The sequence below is a fragment of the Physeter macrocephalus genome, chromosome 4 (genome assembly GCF_002837175.3).
Source record: "Physeter macrocephalus isolate SW-GA chromosome 4, ASM283717v5, whole genome shotgun sequence".
In the NCBI taxonomy this organism is placed as follows: domain Eukaryota; kingdom Metazoa; phylum Chordata; class Mammalia; order Artiodactyla; family Physeteridae; genus Physeter; species Physeter macrocephalus.
Window position 1 is genome coordinate 105,977,751 of NC_041217.1, and position 22,833 is coordinate 106,000,583.

Consider the following 22,833-nt stretch of genomic DNA (forward strand, 5'->3'; position numbering starts at 1 on the left):
AATAGAATATAAATAAGACCTTAACTGCAGGAGAAAATACAGTCCCTGTACTTTCAAAAAAGCTAAAGACTATACATGTCACAAATCTTATTATTTTTAAAATAATACAATTCTTATTAGTATACTATATAAACATCAAATAAAATACCTGTAACATCTTCTGGATCTGATACAACAATATGTGCATTTAGTTCCTGTAGCTTGTGATGCAATTCGTCTAATTTTTTATTTGATTTTTTCAAAATGTTGTCCACATAAGCCAAACTTTTTTTATCTGTTGTGACTTTCCTCAGATTTTCAGCTCCTTCTTTGATTTTCAGTTCTTTTCTTATTTCTCTCTTAATTCGATCCTTGATATCATCCAATTTCTGTTGCACCATTGTATCTGAAAAGTCTAATTTTTGAACAGCACTCACATTCTCAGAAAAGGGAAGACTTCGGGAATCTCCCTACAGAAAAAAAATAAACACACAAATGTGGGAGTTTAGGAAAGTTAGCTGCTCAGTAAAATATGCCATATAAGAATACAACTGTACTTAAAGCAATTCTTCAAAAACTCTGCCCACTCACTAAATAGCATTACCTGACAAATTTATATTAAAATAAACACATCTATACACAAAGACATCTTTGGGCTGTATAAACAAACAATGAATTTTTGATATTCCATGAACCCAAGTCAGATTCCAAAACCTACACTGTGAATCTTGTGCAAGTTAACCTTTCAAATACTCAGTCTAATCGTGTAAAATCTAAATAATATTAGGCACTTTTCAGAGATAATGTGGTAATTCAAAATATTGTATGTGAAGCTCCAAATATAAGTTTTAGTCACTTAATAAGTGAAGATTATTATTAAATTCCATAGGTGAGATAAAATTCTATTTCATCTTCTATAAGAAACCTCTTAAAAATAAACTAATATTGGCATAAATAAAATAAAATAATATCCTTATGACCACTTTTTAGTTAAGCAATTAAATGCATTAGGGCTTGGGAAGACTAATTTCAGAATTCTATTCATATATTTCATGACTATCTATCCCAATTGATAATTTGGTTGACTGACTACATAAACATCACTACTAAAAAATGTCTAAATTATGTCCTACTGACAGAAGCAAAGAGAGTACACAGTATCAGTTATTCATCTTAAAATGAAAATCAAATCAGGTAAGCACATCTAATCTACATTTAAAACAGGCAAAGTTATGTTCTGGCTATTTGTGTATCATTCACTATTTTAAACTCCATTACTACAATACTATTGGTTTTTAAATTTTAAATTTCTGAAACAAAAGAAGCGAGTTAACTTTTGCCTTTGGGAAGAGGAATCGAGCTTGTGAAGGACACAGAAAAGAGATTTATATTTCACTGTGCACCCTTTATGTATCTTTTGAACCACAGACCTAAGTAATTAAAAGATTTTCTTTAACTTCTTTGGGAATTCATCACACCCATAAAATAAGTTCTATTTAAATACTTGGTGCAAATACTCTTTACGTCTAATTCTTCACCTCTGAAAAACATGTATTTTACAAAACAGTGAGTTAATGGATGGGAAGATACAGGATTTAGTCTTGGCATTGGTACCAATATACCTGGTGCCAACAGGCATACTATGCAAAAAATGAAGTAGTTTGATGTATAAATTTGTTCTTAACCTTTTTAGGGCCAACAACCCCTTTAAAACTGACAAAAAAAAGAGTAGAACAAAGAAAATTTCATGTTTGTATGTACTATTTCCAGGTACCATATATCTTAGATTAAAAATTCCTGAAACTGGTGATCTACACCTATTGGCCTTAAATTTCTGATTCTTATCTATACGAACATAGAATGATCTCCTATCTGGGCCAAAATAATGTCGAGGCTTTTCACTATTTATAATGGACTATAAGTCCTATCAATCCATTTATTCAGTTTCCAAAGTTTATAAATCCACCTTTGTCTGGTTATCAGAAACATATGACTATTGTCAAAAGATAAAATCCCAAATTTCTATTGTCTACCTTCAGGTAAAGGGAACGGAGGCAAACAATTCTTAAATGAGAAAGCTTAAGCTAAATGCATTCCTCTAGGTATTTTTATTTCTATCTTTATAAACTTAGAAAACACTACATGAATTGCTTTCACAAATCTGTACTTTAATATTAGGTACTAAGCCAGAACGTTAAGTGTCTCAGTAATTTTTTCTTTATTACACATAGGCTAAAAGAAATACCTAACAATTCCATTTATTAAGTAGTAAGGTCCAAATAACTTAATCAATACTTATAACAACTTAGTAGCTGTTTGAAAGAATACAAATTGAAAGAAAATTACATTTGTATTTCATTCTTTAATAGCCACAGTTACTTATTAATGGGATATATGTCTGCTATTGGGTACTTCACAATTTCTCAAAACTTGAAATCAGTTGCACATTCCCACCTTCATCCTATTCTGCCAGTACAAAGGGGTTGTAGAATATCCTTAATATTGAAACTTTACTGACTCTAGTTAGTCCACATGGTATCCAACAAATGGTGTCACTGTGTTTCCCTGAAATTTTTAAAATATACTGCAGCATCCTGAGAGCTTGCTGAGGCACTCCAGAGAGCCTTGTTGCAGAGTTTGAAAATCATACTACTAATATTTAAAGGCTGTTAAAAACAAAACAAACAAAAACAACAACCAAAAAAACACTGTTACCCTTGGCTACTTCAACTCCCACTTTTTAACTTGCTCCCTAAATGCAGATCATATCAAATTACAGAAATTTACTGCCAGAGACAATCTCTTTTGGCTCAGCTACTATGCATGCTGCACCTTTGGGATGCATCATTTTCCCTTCTTTCTTCAACTATCTCTTCCTAGTCCTTTCTTTTCTTAGTTAACTTTTACTTTGTTTCAAAGTTTACCACAATTTTTTCCCCAGGAAAGAATTTCCTGCCTATGCCCTCTCTTAGAATTTAGATTAAATGCCTCTCTCCTGTGTGCTCTGATAATGTGGATTTTATTTAAACAAGTATTCCTTTCCTTATCTGACAACTCCAAAGACTGTGAGCAATTTGAGGGCAGAGCTTATGCCTGGAAGAGTGGTTCTGTTTTGTTTTCTTAATGATTTGATTATATTATTTAATATTCTTCTTTTAGAATTCAGGAAAATCTATCACTGCTAAGGAAGTCATGCTTTCCTCTTTCTGGTAAAGAGAACTCATACTCCAGGAAGCTCTAAGGCAAAATTGATATTCAGTCATAGCAACCATACTGGCTAAAATTAGATATTAGATATAAATCATATGTGGTTAGCATGTTTGCTTCCTCTTCCTAAAAGGCCTGAATTTTTAGTAACCATATTTTTACTCCCATCTTTTGTTGTGACATGGCTCAAATACTTTTCAGAAAGGAGCAGGAGATACATATACCATAATGAATAACTTAAGATAAACTATGCCCCCTGAGAGCATATAGGAAAGGTTACAGTACTTTCTATTACTCCTTTCCTAAAAATTTTAGTTGCAATAAACTGTGAAAGCTATTGGAAAATATAATTTTCTTGCATTTGGAACAACTGAAATGAGATATTCCATCTATTAAATTATGTCTCTACCCTAAAAAAAAATAAGAGCAATTATATCATAAATGGAATCAGTACTAGGCAATGTAATAATATTCTTGACACAGTAAAATAAATCAGCCTCAGGAAAACAAATAGCTATTTAAGCAGTGAAAATCTTCAGTGATAATCTCTGTCTCAGTAGGTTCTCTTAGAGGCAGTAGTAACATTACAGTAATTTATGTTTACAAGCTTTACCCTTTCATCCACCATTCAACTCTACCATTCAACTCTTTGTACTCTATCTCCCCCAAAAGTAAACAGTAGATACCTTTTCTCATGTTTTCAAAACCAAGCAAAGTTAGATCCAACCTCTAATCACAAACTCCCTTTTAAATTCATTAATATGCTCAGAAAGAGATAAAAAAAGAAAGGAAAAAAACACAAAAGTAATCCTAAACATAAAACTAAACTCCTAGTAGTATTCATGATCCTCTACCAATCATATATACATAAAAGAAACCCCATTAATTCTCAAACCTTTTATCACTGAAATCAACAAACTCAGTTAGCCACTCCATTCTAGTCAAATTAATCTAACACTTTGCTGTTATATTCTCTTACCCCTGTCTTTCTTTCTTATACTCTATTCCTTTCACTATCAATCTAAATCCACCATCATGCTTAAAAATATTTCAACTCTTTCATGATTAATCCTACTTATTTTTAATGTATTTTATATCATCTATATCCTTAATGCAGCCTTTCAAATCAGATGGGCCAAATCCCAAAACAAGGAAACCATTAGTGAAATTAATACACTCAGGATTTATAGTAGTACAATCGAAATGATTTTTAGGTTAAGTAGATTTCTAGCAGCTAAATAAATAAAAGAAGGAATAGAGACTTCAATGAGTAAGAAACAAAGAGTAAAAATTAGATGGAGTTCAAAGGAACCAAAATATATTAAAAACTCAGTGGACAGGTTAAATAGCAGATTAGACCAAGCTAATGAATTAGTATCCTGGCAGAAAGATAACTTGAGGGAATTACTCTGAAATCATCATACAGCGATATGAGAAATTTAAAGGCATGGAAGACAGAATGAGAGGATCCAAGATCCACGTAGTAAGAGCTCCAGAATAACAGAATAAAGACAATGGGGGAGAAGTGCTACATGAAGAGGTAAATGGATGAGAATATTCCAGAGTTGAAGCATGATATATCCTTAGACTGGAAGGTCATACCAAGTTGCAAATAAGATAAATGAAAATAACGCAGCAACTACAAAGTAAACAGAGAGAAAAAGCATTTTTATCTACAAATGAATGATAATTAGATCAACAGAAAACTATTCTTTAATAACAGAGGCTCCAAACTATCAAACTTCTATAGGATTTTCAGCCTTTATCTTCATATATTGCTAAGGTTTTCTCCAAAATTAAAAAAATTTAAAAACCAGCTGCTTCAAAATATTAACATTCTTGGGGAAATGACAGATGAACTAACCCAGTACCCATGTTACACTTACATCATTCCCCTGCTTACTTTCATGTATATGTTCATTTCTACTGAAGAAAAAAAACTTGTGCTATGGCAGAAGAGACTGTACCATTTTTACCTCTTAAATTGACAAAGAGTTTTCTAATCATAATGTTGGCAATAATCCAGATGTAAGCTGTAAAACTTTATAAAAGTTGGAACTATATAACAAGAATCTTTAAAATAGTGATTCCCTTTGGCCCAGTAATTCTAATTCTAGAAATGTAAACTAATAAGATAATTAGGAATTATTACTATATAGAATGGTAAATACAATAATTTTTAAAATAATATATGCTGGGCACAGACAGACTCCCTTACAAAACTTACAAGTAGCAGGGCTTTAAACCAACTTATAGAAAAGAGAAAGTTCAGGATATGTGTCATAATAAAAGAATTTCAAACAGTCTAGGAAATAAGGAAAGGTTTCTTTTATTTATACTCTTTATTATTCCTCAGCAGTATGTCCAGCTCAATGTATTGCTACTATGTACACAGCTTTATTTCAAATTATGTTTAAAATAAGAATGGACAAAGAAAGACTGGGAGGAAATAGATTAAACTATTAATAATTATCTCTGGGTAAAAAATCTAAGATTTTCATTTTGTTCTTCCAAGTTTTCCATATTTTCTCATTTTTTTTTAGCAATTAATATATACTGCCTGTCTAATAGGAGGGAATTACATTTTTTAAAGACATCAAAAGTAACTTTCACTTCATTTCAAGTTTGGTAAATGCAAAAGCTTATAATGATACTTTACACTCTACAGTATATTTGCTATTATTTAACTAGGTTATTTTGAGTCAATACAATTCTACTGCAAAGGATGAGACTACACATTCTACTCATTATAACTAGACCACGTCATATGCCAGTCAAGTATTCAAAGTATGTAAATGTGTTAATATATATTTGATAAATACTATTTTTATTTTATGAAATAATGAAATTCTGATCTGTAGAATAAAATATAAATTGACATTTTCTATTTACTACATTGCAACAAACTCACAATGAAGTTAAGAAAAACACTAAAATAAGAACAGGATCAGATTCAAACAACAAAATGAAGAAAAAAATTTGTCACTTATGACCAAGTACTTCATTTAGGGAGAGACAGGAAAGGATGTTTACTTCTCACTGGCCACGTTCCCAGAGAAGAAGTGAAAAAGCTGTTACTTTCTCTATATTATAGAAATATAAAACAGTCTGACCTGATAGATGCCAAAAAATGTTAGAGCACCCATAAAAACTCAGTGGGTACAATGATTCATATACTGTTTAGCTAGAAGGAATTTCAAAGATCATGTAGTGTAACTCCCTTGATTTTAGTTTTGAGGAAAGCAGGTTCAAAGTAGCTATGCAACTTGCCTAAGGTCACAAAGAAAAGTCAGTGACCTGGCTGGGTTTAGCATACTAGTCTCCCGACTCCTAGTTTGGTGCTCTTTTACTCCATACCACCTTCTTATCCATTTCCCTTTATTTGAACTACACCTTGACTTAACTGATTTGCATTAATTAACGGATATTACGTGCCTTAATTCAGGGGTACTGGCAGGACATATTTCCTCTTATTCTCTAATATCACCCTAATCCAACCTTCTGTGTCTAAGGGGAGAATGCTCTCACCAGAAAGCAAGAAACCAGTTCTTACACCAGCTCTGTCACTAGCTATGCAACCCAAGCCTGTTATTCCATCTTTGTACCTGTTCGCCCATCTGCAAAATTATGTTTGGTTCTCCCACCTTTTAGTTTCTTTAAAACTTCTTTATTCAAAATATTCACTGAATACTAGGTAATGGAAATGACACAATCCTGCTTTCTTTCAGGTATTCAATTTACTAAAGCAGACATGAAAACCAAACAAAATCTGAAGAAGCAGTAAAGCTTTACACAAATGTAGGCTATATTGTGTGTGTGTGTATGTGTGTGTTTGTGCGTGTGTCTTAACAGAAAGCTCAGTTAGAATGTAGTATGATGGAAAGAACTAAGTATTTGGAGTCAGACTGGCCATGTATAAATTCTGATACTGCAACCATGCTAAACCTTTAATTTTTTTCTGTAAAATGGAATTATTACAACTACCTTGACTGTATTATTTCTAAGTCTCATAATGGCTATGCCTAGGAATAAGAAGTATGCTTTCATAGCAATAGTATATTTCCTGGCACATAGTACTGACAGATAGTGCTGGGTGCCTACATAATATCCAGCCTCCCCCTTTTCCTCACTAAGGAAATTTCCATTTTGGTAGATGCAACAAAGTGCTGAGATAAAATTCTCACTTCACCAGACTCCCTTGCAGCTAGAAGTAGTTACATGACAACTCCTGGCAAAGGGAAGCCCAGGATTTGGGGGAAAGCTTCCAATTTTCCCTTTCTTTTTGCCTAGAATGCAGACCCAAAGCCTAAAGGTATAATAGGCAAATAGGACAGAAACAACATGACAAAACAGTGTGGAAGAGCCTAGGACCCCAATGGCTTTACTGAACTGCTACGCAAGTCCTAGACTGCCTACTTTAGACTTCTTGTCTCAGATAAACTATAAATCCCTCTCTCACTAAGGATCATATAGGGCCTTGTAGGCCAATATAAAGACTGGCTTTTATTCTGAATGAAATGGTGTAGGGCTTAGGGAGAGAAGTGATGTTGTATGACCTCCTGTGTTAACAGGTTTGAGGGGGCAGGGAAAACTGCTATGAAACTATGGTAGATTGTTACTAAATGGACTCAAATGAATCTTGCTTTCCTACATTCATATCGTCATGTAGCCTCCTTCCACAATGACTCAAAGCTAGCCTTCTGACTTACTCTGACTAACAGTGTAATGGAAGTGACATTCTGATGATGGGCAGGGAGCTTCAAGAAGAGGTCTCAACAGGACTCATAGCTTCTGTCTTCCTTCTTGAAAACTCAACTACTATTTAAAGAAGTCCAGATTATTCTGCTAGAGAGAGGACCCTGGAGGATGAGAGAGGCCATGTGGAGAGAGGCCATGTGGAAGAGAACCAAAGCACTCCAGCTGTCTCATCCATTCCAGCTGAGGCACCAGACTTGTGAGGAAGGCCACAGTGGACATTCCAGTCCAGCTTAGCCACCAGCTGAATGCAGCTGCATAAGTGAGCACAGGCAAGACTAGCAGAAGAAACACCTCTTATACCCACAGAATTCTGAGATGAGTTTATTACACTACCATAGACATATGATACAGAGGCTACTGCAGCAATCCAGGCAAGACAGCTCTTAGAGCCATAATGATAGCTCTAAGCAGTCTCTTCAATTTTGATTATTAATTACTTTTTGTTGACTTTCAATAGGTAAAAAGTAGGGATGGGGGTGTTAATAACATTATCATTATGTTAAAAAAGAAAAAGCAATTTTCCTTTTCTTTCCCACTTTATACCTTTCCATCCCAACACTTTGAGAAGATGTAGATAAGAGACAACAATCCTCTTCTTAAAAAACAAAACATAAAGTCATTACTTTTAAAAACAGACTTGCTTAAAAATAACTGCCTTGCTTCTCCACCATTCCTGTCACAAAACTAAGCCTAAGGTGCATGTGCGTGAGAGTATTCAATCCTCAGATTTAGTGATTGGTTTAGGAATAGTCATGTGGTTGAAATAGGCCCTTTCCAATGCCCTTTCCAGGGATTGATATGGAAATCCCACTCCTAAGCACAGGAGCTGCAAAGACAACACAAATCTGAAGCTACTGATGAAATAAGTGCTTTTCTTACCATAGATGGCCAGAAATCAAAGCTAACTCAGAGAAAAGCAACCATGAGAATTAAAGAGAAAAAAAATCAGTAAGGACACAGGTTGAGCATCTAAATCCTTAAATCTTTAAACATGCTTAAAGCAAACATACCCCCATGCCCCTAAACTCATTAGTCACAGTGCCAACCAATTCATTTTTTTCTTAAGTTAGAGTTAAGTTTTCCCTTACCACAAATAAGAGTCCCAAATAACATTGATAGGTCTAGCTCCCTGCTTTGAAACATGAAATTTTATCTCTGTAATTGAGTAATGATACTTGGAATTCCAGATCTATATATATATGATTTTTTTCCAATATCAAGACCAATGTTCCCCTATAAGTGTTTGTGTTCTCTACCACTCTAATCTCATTTTATACCACAGAACTGAATTTAGGGTCACATTTCCACCCTTGTTCCAAAGGATGCCACTAATAATTTTGCATCTTATTTTGCATACTCTTCTCCCCTGAGCTTCTGGGAAATTTTTTTAAATAAATTTATTTATTTTTGGCTGTGTTGGGTCTTTGTTGCTGTGAGTGCGCTTTCTCTAGTTGTGGTGAGCAGGGGCTACTCTTCTTTGCAGTGCGTGGGTTTCTTCGTTGCAGTGCGCGGGCTTCTCTTCGTTGCAGTGCACGGGTTTCTCATCGCGGTGGCTTCTCTTGTTGTGGAGCACGGGCTCTAGGCGCGCTGGTTTCAGCAGTTGTGGCTCGCGGGCTCTAGAGCACAGGCTCAGTAGTTGTAGCAGACGGGCTTAGTTGCTCCGCGGCAGGTGGGATCTTCCCAGACCAGGGCTCGAACCCGTGTCCCCTGCACTGGCGGGCAGACTCTTAACCACTGCGCCACCAGGGAAGCCCTGGGAAATATTTCTTATCTCACTCAAACCATGTGATTCTAGTGAGGTCTTCAATTCTCTTACATGATCCTATAGATCTGTGGCCACAGTTGAATGATCTAAGCATGGACATCTCACTAAATTAAACCAGAGTTGTCCCACATCCTGGCCAAACATGACTGATCCATTCATCCTGCAAATATTTACTGAATACCTATTACATGTGCTAGATGCTGTACTCAACACTGGACATACAGTGGTTTAAAAAAAAAAAGATATCCATATCTACATTAAGCTAAACATGAGTTCATAATGATGTAGAAAAAGCATTTGACAAAATTCAATATGCATTCATAATTAGAAACTCTCAGTAAACTAGAAATAGAGACCTTCCTCAATTTGATGAAGAACATCTACAAAAAACTTACAACTACCATTATATGTAGTGGTGAAAGACTAAATTCTTTCCCCTAAGATCAGGGTCAAGACAAGGATGTCTACTCTCAGCACTCTTATCCAACACAATACTGGGCATCCAAATCACTTCAGTAAGACAATAAAAGGCATACGGATAGAAAAGGAAGCAATAAAACTGTCCTGTCCCTATTAGAAGATAACATGGTCATCTACATAGAAAATCCCAAGAAATTTATCAGAAACTTCTAGAATAAAAGAGTTCAGTACTATCACAGGATACAAGAACACTCAAAAATCAATCATACTTCTGTGTACTGACAATGACCATGTGGACACCAAAGTTAAAAACACAATACCATCTAATAATTTTTGCTTAGACGGTCCTGTGAGATGATCCATAGTACACATGCACATACCCTATCATATCGCTTATAACAACTTAGTTTGTCTTCCCTGCTTGACAAAAGACAAGCCCTCTCTAAGTACAGAGGCATTATCTGTCTTGTTCATTACTGTGTCCTCAGCATACTATCTGGTACATCATAGCTAATTAATAAATATTTTTAAGGGAATTTTAAAAAAAGAGAATATGCTTCAAGTTTCCTAAGTAGAATAGCAATCCCCCATATACAAACCCAAAACTCTACCCTCCCCCACCAAAAGCTCTAGTTATAGAAAAAGTTTCAGGCAAAAAGAAAAGGAAGGTATTGAAAGACACAAACAGCTAGAGTCAAAAATCCAGAAAATCCTCACATTTATAATATGGAAAGGGCTTTCAGACACAAGTCTTTGTTCTTTTCAATTAAGTCATATATATTCAAGCACAAAAAAAATTATACAGTGAGTAAAATCTGAATTTTGTCAGTAAATGTTCTTTTAATGACTTAGGTTAATTTTCCTTTGTTACTTATTCAAATTCTTAGAACCTTTTAGGTTTCATTATCAAGTGACAATACTAGAACTACAAAAAACTAGTATAGTGTAATCACTATTCCACTGATCAATTTTCCAGCAGTGGTTCTCAAAATCTTTTTGTTTATGTGGACTGGGGTGAAGGTGGGGAGGGGGCAGGGCACAGATTACACATCTACTCTGGGATCCAGATGGAAGCAATGGACTCTCAGAAAATTCCATGTGTGCAACACACACACACACACACACACACACACACAGTGGCAGGAGGTTAAGGGGTTCACAGATCCCTAAGCCCATCCAAGCACCCCAAGTTCAGAACCCATGTAGGTCTAGCCTTTTGTCAACCAGTTCCAGGTATTAACTATTTCTTAGGAGACTAATATGCAAAAAAGACTTTTAAGGAAAATATACCATATTCGCAAAAAAGGCATACAATAAGACCTTGATTAACTGACTTCCCAGAATACCTCCTTTATATAAAATCAACCATGTTAAAAATTTAAACAACTTCAAAAATTATATTAAGCAGAGCTCCAGATGACCAGAGAAACAAATCCTTCTCAGTGCCTAGATTCTATTTGTTCTCACATTTCTGAAGGTAAAACAGTTGATCTTCATTCTGAACCTCCCCCATTCCTGAGCTTCCCAGGAGATAAAACAAACTCTGTTTTGTGTCCACAGTCCTAAGAGTATAAGAAATAATGATAATAGTTTCAAACACCTATTACTAACCATTATACTTTTAACTGAAACTCTTAAAAACAAAGGGTAAAAAAAATTTTTAAAGGGCTATTTACACATTATATTTTTCTTTCATCTCTAAATGTGAACCACAAGTCATTTCCCCTAGCCAGATCTTCTGTTAGGGACTTTATCACCTCCTAGGATCATTTTGGAAATATTTGGAAATTCTGGTTGTGAAGATGACAATAGGATAGAGACAGACGATAGGCAGGGAAGTGACCAGGCAGAGCCAGATACTATGAAATAGAAAGCCAAAAGACTCCAATAAAATAATAACACCTACAAGTACATCAGAACAATCAAGATCAATCAAGATTTTGTCTCAAAGGACTATAAAATGATTAAACTAGTAAAATATAAAAATCTTTGTCACAGTATCTGACATTTCTCATTTATTCAATTATTACCATTGCTACCAAAAACAGTCAAAAAGTGGGCAAAGGAGAGTAGTATATCAAAATGAAGAAAATATAGGACAAAAATTAATTTTTATTTGTTATGCTTAATTTAGAGACCTATCACACAAAAAACTCCAATGTGTTAAAGTGTTAAATATTTTTTAGAATGACTAAGCATAAACGAAATAGATAACATAGTAGCATATCTACTTCAAGCACAGTGTTAAGAATTTGGGAGCTTAAGAATAAAGAGATATTAAGAGAAAAAAGACTGCAAAGGAAAAGCCCAGAGATGCTCTTGTTGTTTGAAAGTATACAATAAAAGGCAACCAAACTAAGATTATAAACAGATAGATAGATGGACAGACAAACATGGAGATAAAAAGGGAGGGAGGGAGGGAAAAAGGGAAGGAGGGAATCAGGCTGGGGCTCTCATCAAATGTTTTATTTCACTGATTAGTATGAAGAAATAGAGAACCAGCTGTCAGTTTCTCAGAGCTGGGCCTGGGAACACAGCAATGAAACTATACAGAATACAAAAGAAGGTCCCTGAAGAAGTAAAACTAATTAGTCAATGCAAGATAAGTAACAGCTATTTACAAATAGAAACAATAAGAGAGCCAAGAGACTTAGTTGAAACAAGTTAAAAATTAGTGAGTGATAAAGTGTTTTCGTGGCAAATTGATAGAAACGTGGTACATGAAAGAAAACAAGAGCAACCTTCCGACTGTCCTTCATATTGGTCTTCATGTCTGCTGATGACACAAGGAAAAGAGGGTTTCAGAGCTAGAGATTTCATCAAGAAACAACTTCTGGTGAGGAAATGATTTATAAATATATCAGATTTGGTATAGTAGTTGGGGGTGGAGGGATGGGAAGGGAAAGAAATGTCAGAGAGGTATCCAGAAAGCTTCATTCGACTGTACTGGTAATGCGTATTTCTTTAAATGGGTAGTGAATACAATGGTGTTTTATTACTCCCTATGTACCTTTTGGTATGCCTATAACATTTTATTAAAAAATGAGGAAGGAATGATACAAAAAACTGAAGGAGAGCTCTATCTAATAGTAAAGGTACTGGATTTCATTACTGAGAAAGTAGTTTCGGAAGGCTATAGAATTCTAATGTAGGATAGTCCCCCGTCTGGAATTTTGAAGGTAATGGCCTCTCAACCTCTTAAAATTGTTCTACTCTGAGAGTACATTTTCTTAAAAACACGATAAGAATTTTTAAGTTTAAATGCCATGTTACTGGGTATAAGAAACATTAAGTATATATTTAAATTTGTGACCAATGTAATACATAAACTTCTTTTATAATTCCTAAAAATGAAGTTTCTTAGCTATGACTTAACTACATTTTTAGTATCTCACTGATTTTTTCTCATATTATAAAGCTGGTGTCCACAAATATTAATATATCAGATAAAACAATTAAAATGGCACAATGTATTACGAGTCAAGTTAAATGGATTCTGAATTACAGCCTTAATTTAAATTATTTATAATTTATGGTATATTATTTTAATAATACTGTTTTTAATAATTCATAACAAACCCTGGTTATTACCCATCTGAAAGGAATCATACACATTACATTCTTAACAATTCAGAATGTGGAGTGCTTAGTTCTCTTAATTTTATAGTAGTATATAATAATCATAATTGCAAGCATGTTCCCCCTACAAAAGTCATATTCCATGAGGTACTACAAAAACATACATGGGAAGAAGTAGCAGTAGCCAACAGGAGTCTGTTCAGATATAAACCATAATTCGGGTCTTGACAGGTAGGAACTCTCATATATCTTCTGTCCTATAACTTAGCATACAAGTTTCTGTTTTAAAATTTGTTGCATTCAGCAACAATTTATTAAATGTCTACTATGTGTAAAGTTCTATTCTAGACACTGATGATACAAAGATGATCAAGCCACTCTTCCTATAAAGTAGTGGCTCAGATCTAAGTTCACAGAAGCGTTATCTACTTTAATATAACTTTTTAAAAAACTTTTGTCATGTTATCTTAAAAAACATAATTTTAAGCCACTAAAGTATATGTAAAACAGAAATAACTTTTTAAACCAATAATGTGTCACAAAAGTTTACTCATCTTAGCAATAGAATTATGAAAGCACAGGAAAAAGTAGGTTAAAAATAATTTCTCCACATTGTATCCATTTTCTTACCAGGCCTACACATATATAAATATACCAAGTATAATAATTTTATAAACCAACCAAATCATAAATATATTTATATTAGAACTGTAGAGGGCAATGAAAGAAAATTACATAAAACACAGTTCCTTCCTCCTCAAATTTTGATTACCATTCCTCAAACCTCATTTTAATCCAATAGGTTTGATTATGGAGATTTCATCTCTCTACTTCCTAAGCAATAAAAATGATCACATTTCTATCTACAATTGTAGTGTTTTATAAGCATTCTAGAAGTATATACATTTTATTAAAATGCCTTGTATATCCAAAGTAATAACTTAAACATCTATGATTTAATCACTTCATTAATATGGAAATCATTGTTTCAGCTCAATCATATCTCCTACTTAATATTACTAAAATTATTATTGGCAAAAATGACATCTCAATTAAAAAATGTAGTTAAAAAATCATACCTATTTTAATAGCATGTGCAAATCTCAGGCTCTCACATGCTTCCAACACAGAAACACTTTTCACAACCAAAACTATCCATAATGATTAAGCAAAGGTAGGATATTAAAGGCAACAGAGAGAGAGAGAGAGATTATGAATAAGGAAACCGAAATTCTAGTCATGGTTCTGTCACTGATTTGCTATAAGACCCATGGCAAATTCTTAAATTGTTTCAATCTTTTTTTTCTAAAACAGTCATTTAGCTGTAATTTTAACTAAAACTTTACATTATATCCATTATGAATCCTATAAACAACTTCTGCTGTCATGATGATTTGGGATTGTATGCTTCCTTCCCCATTCATTATCTTAGTTTAGCAGGAAGTCCCAATATCCCTGTATAATTACTTAACGTGTATCTTCCCTTCCACAATTTAAGTTCCCTGAGAGAAGGAAGTATATTTGATCACTATTAAACATTTTGATCGTTCTTTTATGACCAGGCCCCAGAATAATGCTTCGAATACAGAAAGTGCTCAGTTAATATTTGTTGAATGGAGAAATGGCTGCTCAACGTTGACATACTGAGTGAGAAGTAATACCTGAGAGAAAAGGAAGAAGAAAAAGAAAAAAAGTATCATCTGGTACAGGAATAAGGAGTACTACATATTTCAAGAAAGAGTCAAACTTTCTCTGTATGTTATGTAAATCAGGCAGCAAAATGTGACATATATTACATAAATGTAATTTCTAAAAACAATGTTAAAAATCAATGCTTCATATGTTTAAAGGGTTAAGAATACTTTATTTGGAAAATATACTTCATTCCCCACTGATGAGACATTAAAATATGACTGAATACATAATAAAACAAAGCTACATTTTAATCACAATTTAAAATTGGTAATTTTAAAGTATGACTTGATATCGTACCACAACACATTAGGTCACATTCTCCAAAGTGAAGAACCAACGTTTCACACTGGTATAAGGAGCACCCCAAAGGAAGATAAATAGTCACAGTTAGACTTCAAGCTATCTTATTCTTTACTACCAAATAGAACAGAGTTTATAAAATGACATATTCCATTATGGGTGGGGTTAGATAACAAAAACCTACAGAGAACCAGTCAATAATAGCCGTAACTAGTTTCCTTATATCTATTCACATTAACACAAGAACTACAGGTTAGACAGGCTGAACCACAAAAACCATAGTTAGAGGATAACAGGTAGGCTATAACTGAAGATCTATAGAATGTCACTAAGGCATTATGTATAAAGGAAACACTTAATAACAATAATAATAATTTGAGATTCCCCTCCCCACTCCAGGCTGTCAATCAGCATTAGTGTTCATACTACTGAATGTAACCAGATGGCAATAACTTTTGTTCCCATATACTGTCTAATAAGCTGGATTCCCTTCAAATATACAAAACAAGTAAAAATGCATCAAAAGAAAAATATAAGAACAATTATTGACCCAAGTACTATAGTAATTCAAATGTAAATTATTCATGGATTACTTTTGCCATTATCTAGAGCACTCTGGGATAAACAATGTGAAATGTTAGAGTTGCTTTCCCTCAATATTTTGGTTAAAAAAATACAACCAGGTAGAATTCAGAATGGACAATAAGCAAATGAAAAACTACCAAACCTCTGTTAGGAGATGCAGTTAAAATAATGAGATACTTTTCATACCAAAATGAATTATTTCTCTCCCAGGCATTTACCCAAGAATAATAAAAGCATAAATCCACTAAAATACTTGCACACAAATGTTCACAGCAGCTTTATTTGTAATAATCAAAACTTGGCAACAACCCAAATATCCATGTACAGGTAGATGGATAAACAAATTGTGGTATATCCATACAATGGAATATTACTCAGCAATAAAAAGGAACAAACTGGGCTTCCCTGGTGCTGCAGTGGTTGAGAGTCCACCTGCTGACGCAGGGGACATGGGTTTGTGCCCCGGTCCAGGAGGATGCCACATGCCGCAGAGTGGCTGGGCCCGTGAGCCATGGCCGCTGAGCCTGTGCATCCAGAGCCTGTGCTCCGCAATGGGAGAGGCCACTGTAGTGAGAGGCCCGCGTACCGCAAAAAAAAAAAAAAAAAAAAGGAACAAACAATTGCTATACACAAAAGCATGAGGGCTTCCCTGGTGGCGCACTGGTTAAGAATCCGCCTGCCAATGCAGGGGACACGGGTTCCAGCCCTGGTCCGGGAACATCCCACATGCCGTGGAGCAACTAAGCCCGTGTGCCACAACTACTGAGCCTGTGCTCTAGATCCCTCGGGCCACAACTACTGAGCTCGTGTGCCACAACTACTGAGGCCCGTGCACCTAGAGCCTGTGCTCTGCAACAAGAGAAGCCACGGTAGTGAGGAGCCCGCACACAGCAATGAAGAGTAGCCCCTGCTCGCCGCAACTAGAGAAAGCCCGCACACAGCAACGAAGACACAACACAGCCAAAAATAAATAAATACATAAAATAAATTTAAAAAAAAAAAAGCATGGTAGAATCTCAAAAATCACTATGTGGAGTGTACGAAGTTATGTTAAAAAAAAAAAGTACACACTGTAAGATCCTTTCATGTAAAACTCTAGAAAATGCAAAAGAATCTATAGTGATAGAAAGCAGTTTTCTAGGCCTGGGAATTGGGGAAGAGGGTGTAATGGCAAGATTACAAAGGGACACAAAGCAACTTTAGGGAGTGATAGACGTGTTCATTGTTGATTGCAGTAATGGTCTCATGAGTGTAGAGGTGTGCCAAAACTTATCAAATTGTGTATTTTAAATATGTGCAGTTTATTGAATGTCAATTAGATTTCATTAAAGAAAGGTTTGTTTTTTTTAAAAAAAGAGAAAGCCTTTTTAATTATCTTTTTCCCTTATTGTAGACATGGTCATATTTTCCTTTTATTAAATTCAAGGTTGTTCATTAAAAATCTCTACTCAAGTTAGGATATCTTGGTTCTAGTCTCAGCTCCCTTACTTAGTGATGGCAGACAATCACTTAACCTCTGTGGGTCTCATTTTTCTTATCTGTAAAATGAGTTTAGGCTAAATTGATATATGCCCATCTCACTTAATATTTTATGGATCTATAGACTAGTAGCCTCAGCTTTTTATCATATTATGTTGTTCCAAGAATTCTATAGTAAATCAAATCACATCTGTGATGGGGGAAAATGTTTATTACAAAATTCACAGTAAACCTCTATAATTGTTTAAAATATTAAAATATAAACTATATCGGTTTACATTTAGATAGAGCTAGTTTCAAATTCCAGTTGGGCTAACTTGCTATGTAACATGAACAAGTAATTTTATTTCTCTATGCCTATACAATATACAATAGCCAAGATATGGAAGCAACTCAAGCACGCATCAATAGATGAATGGATAAAGAAGATGAGGTGTGTGTATATATATACATATATATGTATATATATGTATATATATATATATAATGGAATATTACTCAGTCATTAAAAAAAGAATGAAATCTTGCCATTTTGACTACATGAATGGACCTAGACGGTATTATGCTAAGTGAAATAAGACAGAGGAGAATACTATATGATTTCACCCATATGTGGAATCTAAAAACCAAAACAAATGAACAAACAACAAAATGGAAACAGAGCTATAGATACAGAAAGCAAACAGGTGGTTGCCAGAGGGGAGGGGGCGAAGGGGAGGAAAAAAATAGGTGAGGGACATTAAGAAGTACAAACTTCCAGCTGCAAAATAAATGAGTCATAGGTATGAAATGCACAATTTGGGGAATATCGTCAATAACTATGCAATATCTTTGTATGGTGACATATCCTAACTAGACTTATTGCGGTGATCATTTGAAATGTACAGAAATACCAAAGCACTGTGTTGTGTAACAAGAACTACCATAGTGTTATAGGTCAATTATATTTTCAAAAACAAGCAAATGAACTTAGAAAAAGAGATCAGATTTGTGGTTACCAGAGGTGAGGGGTGGAAGGAGAGGGAAAAGTTATTTTAAAAAGTTATAAAACTATGTGCATGCTTTAGACTTTGTTGTAATACATGAAAATGATTGCCATATTATTAGCATAAATTAAAACAACTACCACTTTAAAAAGTATCTCTCACTATACATTTTAAAAGACAAGAATTTGGTTACTCATGATGATGAGGAAGGTTAGACAAGAATACTTATTGAGCGCCCACTAAGTATCAGGCACATAAACTAATAAATGTTTTATTTCATGTAATCTACATAAATAAACCAAGGAAGCAGAAGGGGGATAAGGAGTGCTGGAAGGTAGGGTGGGAAGTACTGCTACTTTTATATAAGATAATCAAGGAAATGCTCTCTCTCTCATAAGGTATTATTTAACAAGAATTTTAGTATATTTTAATTCATAAATCATTTTTCTACTAAAAATATCACTGCATCAGTAGTCAAAGATTTCCCCGGCTAAACTACTTAAGAAGTCATCCCTTTAAATTGGTGTATGCATGAACAGAATACAAAATATTTCAAACACCATGCTGCAAGTTAAATTCCCCCAAAGAAAAGATCCAACAACTATTAAAGAGAAAAAGTTTTCAACTGAAACTACGATACCTCATGAAAACTAAGCATTTGAGAGCTTTCATTTGCTTTTCTCTTAGCTCTTTGAGTTAAAATATCTTTCATAATACGAGAAAGAAGTCATAATTGACTAAAAAACTTTTAAGTGGTGAAATCTGCATATTCCAAGTAAAAGGAGTAAATATGATATAAAGGAAAGCTATTTTTTTTAAAATAGGCTTTATTTCTTAGAGCAGTGTTAGGTTCACAGCAAAATTGAGTCGAAGTTCATAAAGCTATTTTTTAAAAGTTTACATTCTTTACATCTTTTTGGCTGTTGACCTCAAAGAATAAAAACAGCACAATGCCTTATTTCTTGAGCTGTTGACAGAAGTTTAGAACCAGCAAATGTATCAAGGCCAATTTCAATTATTAAATAATGTGCCTGTTAAAATAGAAAAAAAACCAAGAAACATAATTTTGGGCAGCCTTCTAAATGAAAACTAGGAAATTTTATTTAATTTTCCCTGCCTGCATGCATTTGGTTCCCATTATCCCACTCTCCTAGAACATCTTTTTCTCTTAATAAAATTTCACCTATCCCTTGAGCCAGTTTAAATTTCACCTGCTCCCTAAAGTTTATCTTAAAGTGACCACTCCCTTCTCTGAAGTCCTATAGCAACTGCCTGTACAACTCACTTAGAAATTGCGTGTGACCTCCAGTCATCTCTTCCATTGCTATCCTGAAATATAATTTCAATCTTGGACCGGTAACTATTCATGATGGTCTCAGCAACTGAATTTAGTTTCTAGAGCACCACTGTCAGTGAATAGTCCCTAAGCACATGCAGCTGTGTACATTTAAATTTAAATTAAACTAAAAAGACAGTTCCTCAGTTGCACTAACCACAATTTACATATGGCCAGTAGCTACTATATAGGGAAATAACCAAAATGATATATAACATTTCTACCATCCCAGGAAGTATTATTGAAGAACGCTCTTCTAAAGGGTAGTGGCCAGGTCCGATGTTCATTTGTATATACCATAGTTCTTAACATAGTACCTGAATATGGTAGGCACTTCAATATTTGATTTAATAAAGACAAACTACTGTAGTGGAAGAGATGGTCCTACAAACATGTCTCGTTTGATTAGAAGTCTTTTAAGAATTTAAACAAATATTTTAAAATTTAGAGTATATCTCCCCCCAAAAAGGCAATGAGAGCCCATATGGAAACAACCACAGCCAAGAAATGATTGACACCAGCTGCTTTTATACTTGTCGATTCCACATTGTGTGTATGTTCCCTACATTCACCTGCTTCACTATTTTGTTACTTGCCTAGATCCTGAAGGCATGTTAGTTGTGACGTCTGCTCTATATTCTACGGACATTTAAAAATTATTTTTTGGGCTTCCCTGGTGGCGCAGTGGTTAAGAATCCGCCTGCCAATGCAGGGGACACAGGTTCGAGCCCTGGTCCGGGAAGATCCCACATGCCGCGGAGTAACGAAGCCCGTGAACCACAACTACTGAGCCCGCGTGCTGCAACTACTGAAGCCTACGCACCTAGATCCTTTGCTCCACAAGAGAAGCCACCACAATGAGCACCCACTGCAACGAAGAGTAGCCCCCACTCGCCACAACTAGAGAAAGCCAGCACGCAGCAACGAAGACCCAACGCAGCCAAAAATTAAAATAAGTAAAATTTTTTTAAAAAATTATTTTTTATTAACTAATATAAGAATTAATTTTGATCAGTTTTCTAAAACTATAAATAGTGTACTTTAAATTGAATGGCTCCAGTTTGATACATAATCCTTTCAACAATGCAAGCCCTTAAGTAAACTGTTCTTTTTATATAAACGAAAGGTTCTGAATAAGAAATTTTCATACGGTGTCTAGTTGGCAATGCCTGAATCATAAGAATTAATCGCCTTTCAGGGAGAGCCTCTCAAATACATGTCTTAATAATGTAACTTTTGAAATTAATTTTTTTAAAACGTTCCTTTGGGGACTAATGAAACAAAGAGAATGTGTCTATTTTAACTTCACAATAATACCAAAATTCATTTGCTCAAATATGATTACAACAGTAGGTACACAATGGCATTCCTATTGACTGAATTAATGAATTACATCCTTGCCTAGATATGAAAAAACTTGTTGCAAGTATCATCAGATAAAAACAAATGTTAGTGTTCAAATAATGAACTGTGAAATACTGGTTTTATAACTCTTTCCTGAACTAAATATTTGTTATTTGTTTTTTGCTATTTGTAGGTGTTTTATGGTATCTACATATACTAGATTTTTAAAATTAACTACTTTCCTCAGCTTCAGCCACTTCTCATTATCACACCAGCTCATTATCTGTAACTGCAGAAAGCCAAGTTATTAACAGAAAAACAAAAGTTTCTGTTTTACAAAGAGCTGGAATGTGAACTGGTATCCATTCTTAGCTCAACTCCAATAATTAAGGCTAAAAAGATATCTTTTCCAGAGTTGCTTATTGTCAATATCACTCCCTTCTCTTTCTACAAGATCAGAACAAACAACAGCCTAAGTTTTTGCTCCTTAATACTAGTTCTAACTAAAAATTGTTTTTAAACTAATGCAATAACAGTTAAAAGTTCTGATATGGAAAAAGTCATTTGATGGATTTTTTAAAATGAGATTAGATCAATTTCCTTTTACTTCTGAAAAGAAATACATGAACCATTATTCTAAGAAATGAGGAATTTTATTTTTGGCTTACAGTCTTTCAAATAATATACTCATGGAATTAATAAAAAGTTTTTAAAATTACTTTTAAAATGCTAGATTTAAATGAGCTCTCAAGCTCAAGCACTTATTCAGCAATTAAAATAATTTCTAAACATAGCCAGCAGGTTCAAAAACAGTTTCATGCATTTTAAAATATCCTGTGATACATTTTTAAAAAGTAATCTAAAAAGATAAGTCGATAAACTGGTATTAATAAAAACACACAACAGAGTAATAAAGGCAATGCTACACACACACACACACACACACACACACACACACACACACTCAAGCACACACCACCTGCCCCTCCAGTTCTCTAAAGATGGCATTTGAGTTTGTCAGCAAAAAAAAAGCTTCATCTAATTTCAGTGATAGTAAAAATGCTTAAGAATACAGTACAGAATTTCTAGTTAACAATACTGTATAGTATATTAGAAAGTAGCTAAGAGATCTTATGAAAGTTCTCATAAGGAAAGAAAAACTTTTAACTATGTGTGATGATGATGTTAACTAGATTTGTTGTGATAATCTTTTAGCAACATACACATGTATCAAATCATTATGTTGTATACCTAAAACTATTACAATGTTATATGGCAATTATATCTCGATAAAAAAATAAAATTTAAAATACAGAATTTCTAGAATAAGTTGTTTTAACATCTCAACATGAAGAAACTGGACAAATTACTACTAATCATCGTTTGCTGTCTTCTACACC

General features: G+C 34.2%; 1 protein-coding gene across 11 annotated transcripts in view; it reads right to left on the reverse strand.

Annotated features, from left to right (window-relative positions):
• PKN2 (protein kinase N2) overlaps positions 1–22,833 on the reverse strand; it is a 192,466-nt gene that overhangs the window by 153,766 nt on the left and 15,867 nt on the right. For all 11 annotated transcript variants that reach the window (XM_007110065.4, XM_028489180.2, XM_055084485.1 and 8 more), the window contains exon 2: positions 149–449. In XM_007110065.4, the coding sequence (XP_007110127.1) occupies positions 149–449 (301 nt within the window). The remainder of the gene's footprint in view (positions 1–148; positions 450–22,833) is intronic.